The sequence below is a fragment of the Octodon degus genome, unplaced genomic scaffold (genome assembly GCF_000260255.1).
Source record: "Octodon degus isolate 3935 unplaced genomic scaffold, OctDeg1.0 scaffold00080, whole genome shotgun sequence".
NCBI lineage: Eukaryota > Metazoa > Chordata > Mammalia > Rodentia > Octodontidae > Octodon > Octodon degus.
This window is the reverse complement of record NW_004524656.1, coordinates 3,376,975-3,384,200: the sequence shown is the minus strand read 5'-3', so window position 1 is coordinate 3,384,200 and position 7,226 is coordinate 3,376,975. Positions and strand designations below refer to the sequence as shown.

The 7,226-nt window shown below is 41.0% G+C and overlaps 1 protein-coding gene across 1 annotated transcript in view; it reads left to right on the top strand.

Annotated features, from left to right (window-relative positions):
* Sorl1 (sortilin related receptor 1) overlaps nucleotides 1-7,226 on the top strand; it is a 161,632-nt gene that overhangs the window by 133,756 nt on the left and 20,650 nt on the right. The window contains exons 33-35 of the mRNA XM_023721085.1: nucleotides 4,347-4,478; nucleotides 5,044-5,170; nucleotides 5,319-5,488. Of these exons, the coding sequence (XP_023576853.1) occupies nucleotides 4,347-4,478; nucleotides 5,044-5,170; nucleotides 5,319-5,488 (429 nt within the window). The remainder of the gene's footprint in view (nucleotides 1-4,346; nucleotides 4,479-5,043; nucleotides 5,171-5,318; nucleotides 5,489-7,226) is intronic.

Sequence of the window (7,226 nt, the reverse complement as noted above, 5' to 3'; positions counted from 1 at the left end):
GAGAGAGAGAGAGAGAGAGAGAGAGAGAGAGAGAGACAGACAGACAGACAGACAGACAGACAGACAGACGGAGAGACAGAGGGAAAGAGAAAGACAAACAGACAGAGAGACACAGAGGGAAAGAGACAGACAGACAGAGTCAGTGTCCAGGCACTTCTGTATGACTATCCTTTTATAGTATTCTTCATAGGGACCTTACCTCACAAATCCACATCATATTATATAATAGCCACATTTTTAAAAATAAGTTCACTGGTTTACTTTAAATACCAGGAACATATCCATTAAAACATTTTCTGAATGAATCAGAAATAAATAGGGATTTTGTTATATATTTCAACTGACTGAGATACCTGTTGGTGAAGCCAATATCTTTCCTTTGTTCATTCATTCTTCTTAATGTATTTAGTGAGAGGCCATAGTTGGGGTAGGATGACCTCCAGCACCCTGTTATGCAGTTCAGCCTTAGCCCCTAGGGTAATTCCAGTTGGTGAGCCTGAACCCAGTGTGAAGTGATGTGTTCACTGTCTGTGGGTTCTGAGATGAGACAGTGGTCAAACATAATAGGTCTTGCCCCTGCTTGTCCATTGTACCCAGGGAGGACCTGTGGAGTAGGTCATAGATATGGCTCTGTGAGCTGTCTGAGGCCCACAGTGTGAGCTCAACAAGGAGGCCTACATCTCAGGATGCCTTGTGGGAGACGGAGGTGGAAGTGGACCACCTGGAGGTCAGGATGTGGAGATGAGGTCACTATTTCCTCCTCATCCAAAAGACAGAGCCTTTTGGTCCCTGGCTGGACTCGAAGTCTATCTCTGGTCTGATGGGTAGAACTGTAAAGATTTGGGGACTGTGTGGTCAAAGCGTGTCCATCTGCCTGTCATCCACATGCCTCTTTGATGACGGACCCTGCTGTAGTTTGGAGCTCTTTCCTTTTGGTGACCTCCTTTCCTTCTAGTCACCTACTCTAGGCAGAAGATATCCCAGCCAATCACATGTCCTTTACTACCAGGAAGAGCATTTTTCTATGCCTAATTTTCCTCTAATGAACATAGAGTAGCAAAGACCTACCCTCCTCTCAGCTGAGAGCCCCTCCTGGCCCTAGCCCAAGCAGCAAGTGTCTCCATTCCTCTTCTTCGTTCTCCGTTCTGGCCCCATTTCTTTCCTTTACAATTCATAAATGAAAATTGAAGTCCCAAATGGAACTCCAGCAAATGTTACCATCTCAAGGTAGATTAGGATTAAAAACCTAGAATGTTATTTCTTAATTCTTCTGAGTAGTTATAAAATTTACATAATAGCAGGATCACATGAGAAGTGCTTATGAAAAACATAAGTTTGGTCACTGAATCAGGAGCAGTTGTCAGGAGGACGTTCAGGAATACATCTGTGTATGGTTCTTAGCACTAGACGAGTATGGTGAATTCTGTGCTCTCCTAGATATTTGGTATGTGTTTGGTAACATCTCGAGTTTGGTTGGACAGATAGCTGTTGATCACCCAGGATGTGGCAGGCACTGATCAGGCTACTGAGGACACAAAGTCTAGTGGGAGAAACAGGAGCCCCTAGTTGTATCCTGTATCCAGTATAAGTGGATATAAGTTGTATCCAGTATAAGGTGTGTAGTAAAGGAAGTATCTTCACGGAACTGCTATAGTTCAGCAGGGACCTCATCAGTGGTGGACCTCATCAGCTGCCTGGAGAAGTGGGGAGCTGGTCAGGGAATGCATTGAGCTGAGGACTCCTGGGTGTTTCTTTTTGCTTGTTTAAGAAATATTTTTCTAACTCTTGAACCCCAGTGAGCTTCCAGCCTTGGCCAAGTTGCAGGGACTACAGATGCATACCAATTTTCTCAGATCTGAAAGAGTATTATTGGAGAACAGTGAGACAGGTGGGAGAGGACAGGCATTCTAGGGACAGCATGAACACCCAGAGGCTCAGCAGCATGAGAAAGCAGGTCTGAGGAGGAGGGCCATGGACAGGGCAAAGGTTGAGTGTGGAGAGACAGGCAGGGCACTTGGGTGGGACATCCGTCGTAGTACCTTATCCTTTGAGTCATAAGGAGCCATCGCAGATTTTAGCAGGAATAGAGATGTCCTTACATTTTAGATCACTTGGCCTCTGTTATGATTGGAATTGGGTTAGAAGAAGGAGTGGAGTGAGATTGGAACCCAAGGCCAGTGAGGGGGCTAATGTGACAGGAGAGTGGAAGTGAAGCAAGAGGAGTGTATCTTGGTCTATCAGGGGCCGGAACAGTCACAAAGAAGAAAGAGGGAGGTCCCCTCCTCCAGTGACTGGAATACCATAGCTGCAAGCTATGGTGGGGGTGCCTGGCTTCCCTGTGTGGGGCCAGGACCATAATGAGCTTTGACTGATGGGGGAGGCAGAGCTAGGATGAGGCTTCCTAGTGGGAAGAGGCTAGGTCTGTCCTTGTGGGAGTTGTTTGCATCCTGCTCGAGTGACCCCATCATTGGCAGGTGTCTTCTCCACGTGAGTCTTTGCCAGGCTTCACACTTCCATGGTCCCCCATTAACTGCCTCTCTAGTTTTCATCCTGTAGAGACAGACTTCATTATGTCCTGGGGGTCTTGCTAGGCTCCTGTCTAAAGACAGAAATATTGTCTTAGCCAAGTTCTGAACCTGACATAGGACATGTATTTATTACCAAATATATCTTTTTTCCCCCACACATGTGCTTTTTCTATATGGATTATATGACCCTCATCAATTGTGGTTTTCTTCACCATAGAAGTCATTTCTGCTTTTCTTTCATTTGTCTGTAGGATCCTTTCTTTGTCCAAAAGTCCAGGAGTTTGATAAGTTGCTACTTGGGGTTCTTTTTGTAAGAAATACCCTTTAACTCTTACCACTTCTTCATTTTCTAAGCTGGGTTGATTTGTTTTGTTTGCTAGTTGTTTACATTAGGAAAGTGGTAAACTATCCTATTGAATAACATCCTCAGGAATCAGAAACTGAGTAGGTGCAGGCACATTGTGGGGATGAACTGTATATGGTACACTTGTTTCTAGTTATCTAGAATGCAGGAACCAAAAGCCTTGGGCTATACTGCCTGTGTGTTAGTATTTTTTTTTTCTGTTACTCTTCAAGTATCTCCATTCTGTTCAAAATGTCATTGATGACCTGGATAAAAATTTGGCAGGCAGCCTTGCCACATGTAAGCAATAAAAGTCAACATGATAAATAATTTTTTGTGAAATAATTAGGATTTAAGGATGGAAATTCACATTTGACAGTGGGGTTTAATACATCGTTCATTATTCTCACATCAATCATGTACTTATTCCACTTAATTTCCAACCTTGTGATTTGATATTGTTCCATCCTAGAGATGGAAAAACCAAGATTTGAAGAGGACCATCTAATTAGTAATAGACTGAGATGTTTACTTAGGTAAAAATGTGTGATCTTTCCATCATGTTTTTGTTTATGTTGGAAGTTCTTATGATGGAAAGGTTTACAGTATATAACATTGAAAATTTAAATAAGAATTACTGTAAAATTCTATGCTTACCTGAATAGAATAAAAAAGTTGACCCCAGGACAGTAAAACAACATGACAAATGGGCCTGCGCTCACCAAAATGACAATAGGAATATTTGAGCCCGGTAGCTACACATTATGGTGAACATGAAAAAGAACTAATCAAGAGGAAAAGAAATGGGATTGCCCTCCTGGGTGATAATAACCCATTAATTGAATGCTTAAGCCAGTGTCTTCAGCCAGTTTTAAATCTGTCTTGTTCACAGTAATGCTGTTCAGTTCAGGGACTTAAAATCAAGACATGCCACGCTGTAATATTTTCTTCAATCCATTAACCTGATCACCTTGTCAAAACCAAAATGTGGCTAGTGAGACAGGATTCTTCGCAGAGAAACTGGTGGTTACTATACCTGTGCTAAGTAGTGATCCGTCAACTCTTTAATGATCAGCTGAAGACTTTTCAGAGACTAATGATGCCTGACTTCCAGATTCTGAAACTTGTGCTTTTTTCTCCACTTTTAAAGTTTCTGTTTGTTTGTTTGTGATGTTAAGCAGCTTCCTCAGGCTCACATAGAATGAAAGCTTATGGCCCTGTTTTTTTTTTTTTTTTTTTTGACTCCATAACTTGGATCCTTCGGTGGAACAAGATCCCAGTTCTTTCTGTTAATTAAGATGGTACCTCAGTGCAAGAGGACATTCTGCTCATTTCAGAGATGTATTTGAAAGCAGAAGCCAGTGAACTCAGAAAGGTTTCAAACTGTCCTTCCCAGACGGTCTCATGAGTAAACCCAGACCCTTGTGGCGCATGGCACTTCCTCTGTGGGCTTAAGGAGGTTCCTTGTGTTCCAGCCACACACAGCACCTTGACCTGTATGAGCAGGGAGTTCAAGTGTGAGGACGGGGAGGCCTGCATTGTGCTCTCGGAGCGCTGCGACGGCTTCCTGGACTGCACGGATGAGAGCGACGAGAAGGCCTGCAGCGGTGAGTCCTGCCCCCACAGGCTGGCCTGAGCTGGGGGGGCTCCTGTGCTGTGGGGATGCGCAGCTAGGACCTTGCGGAACTTTTGCTCCCCCTGAAAGTGAAAGAGATTCATGCCCAACTCTGGAGCACCAAGTGATGGGAGGCTTCTGGTGGCTTCCTACCACCTCCTCCCTGTTGATGAAATTTGGTATTAAATTTGTGTTCTGGGGACCTCTTGCTGATGTACCGTTGTTCAGAGAGCCAGCTCTCAGCAATTCAGTCCTGTTCTCTGAATGCGTTTGGAGATCACAGAACCTGCTGTGACATGGTTCTTGGAACTATAGCCATCTCTATGGAGAATCAGGCTCAAAATATAGGAAGGAGGTGAAATGCCAGGAAAAGCAGCATGACCACACAGTTATAGGAGGAGGTTTCAGCTACATTTTCTAGGGTGTCTTTTCAGATAGAGGTTGTGATTCCCTGACAATTTAGATCATAGTAGCTCTACCTAAAAGCCTAGGTCTTTTCAAATCCATAGATGTATAATTCGTAAGTGTCTGTGACTCTTCCCCCTCTTTTTCTTTAGATGAGTTAACTGTATATAAAGTACAAAATCTTCAGTGGACGGCTGACTTCTCTGGGGATGTAACTTTGACCTGGATGCGGCCAAAAAAGATGCCCTCTACTTCTTGTGTGTATAACGTCTACTACAGGTAGGCCCCATCTTTGCCTTGGTCTTCATGCTCACCGAATGCTTCATAAACTGTAATGTTTATAAAGAGCCTCTTTATTAGCGAAAGTCACATATCTCAGCCACCCTCTGCTGCTTTGCTGTGACAATATCTTTGTTCTTTTGGTCAGAGTGGTTGGAGAGAGCATATGGAAGACTCTGGAGACTCACAGCAATAAAACAAACACTGTTTTAAAAGTCTTGAAACCAGACACCACATACCAGGTTAAAGTACAGGTTCAGTGCCTGAGCAAGGCACACAACACCAATGACTTTGTCACTCTGAGGACTCCAGAAGGGTGTAAGTGTTCCAGTTCGTCTTTATGACATGTGTATGACCTTTGTTTTCCCGAGGCTCCTCAGGAATATGGAAACATCCTCTGCCTTGTCTTATGTGTGTGGAAGTGGTAGGGCTGGGTTAACTGCTCTTACTGAGTTGTTGGTCACTGGTTCTCCTTGTTAGGGCAGAGAATGTTCCTACTCCTTAAGAAGTTGTTTTTAAATTCCCTCTACCATTGGACTCATTTGTATTTCTTGTGTAGTTTCTGCCACAACCTTTTTTGCCTCCTCTAATATTTTCCTGCATTTGGTACTTACTAGCTTACCATCATTAAAATATGAGGCATGTCAGCAATTTTGAGGCTAGATTTTAAAGAAATTTACCAAATTTATGTGTCCAATAGAGTTCTCACCTTTCTTCTTGAACGCAGTTGACATGAGTGACTATTTGCTTGTTCTAGTTATTTTTTTTTTCTATATCACCAGTGGTATAATTGTTAGCTCATGGGATAATTCTATTAGTAAATTTTTGAGGAATTAATTTCCACTCTCTTTTCCATAATGGCTGTGCTAATTTATATTTCCTCAACAGTTTAGGAGAATTCCCCTTTCTCTGAATCTTTGCCAGCATTTGTTATTTTGTCTTTTCGATAATTGCTATTCTAACTGGGGTGAAATGATCTCTAATTGTAGTTTTAATTTGCATTTCCCTGATGATTAATGGTGATCGTGTTTTGTTCATTTTTTTTTTTGGCTATTTTTGTGTGCCTTCTTTTGAAAAACGTCTAGTTCAATCATTTGCCCATTTTTAAATCAGATTTTTATTACAGTTGCTTGTTTGATTTTCTTATATATTCTAGATGTTAATTCTTTATTGGAGGAATAGGTTGCAACTATTCTCTTCCATTGGGTAGATTGTATCTTCACTATTGTTTTTTTAATGTGGAAGTGTTTTAGTTTGCAATAGTAGCAAAAAATGTTGATTTTTGCTTTAATAATCTATAATTTTTGAAGTCACATTAAAAAGTCTGTTCAGACCAACATCTTGAAGCATTTCCCTTATTTTTCTATTAGTGTCATAGTTTTGGGCCCTCTATTTAAAGTCTTGGTCAATTTTGAGGTGCTTTTATATAAGGCGAAAGATAGAAGTTTCACATCATTCTTCTCAATTTTTCCAGTCCCCTTTACAGTACATATTCTTTCTCCAGTGCATGTTCTTGATTCCTTTGTCCAAAAAAAGTCAGTTATATAAATATATAGATTTATTTTTGGATTCTTTAGTCTTTTCCATTGGTCTGTGTGTTTTTTATAAAGTATTATGCTGCTTTGGCTAGTATAGCTTTGTAGTACAATTTAAGATTAAGTAGTATGATACTTCAAGCTGTTATGTTTGCTCGGGACTAATTTGTTTACTTGTAGGCTCATATGATTGCTCAAAAATTTTAGGAAGTTTAAAAAAATTCTATGAAGAATGTGATTTGTTTCCTGATTTCACTGTATTTGTAATTTTCTTTTGGTAGTGTCCACATTTTAACAAAATTCTTCTAATCCATGAAGATGGGATGTCTTTTTATTTTTGTGTTCTTCTTTCTTTCATCTGTGGTTTATAGTTTCCATTGTAGAGATCATTCACTTCCTTGATTAAATTTCCTCCTAGGTTGCTTTGTACCTATTGTAAATGGTATTATTGGTTCCTTGTTTGTTTCTTTCAACTAGCTTTTTATTGGTCTATAGAAGTGCTACTGATATTCGTGTATTGA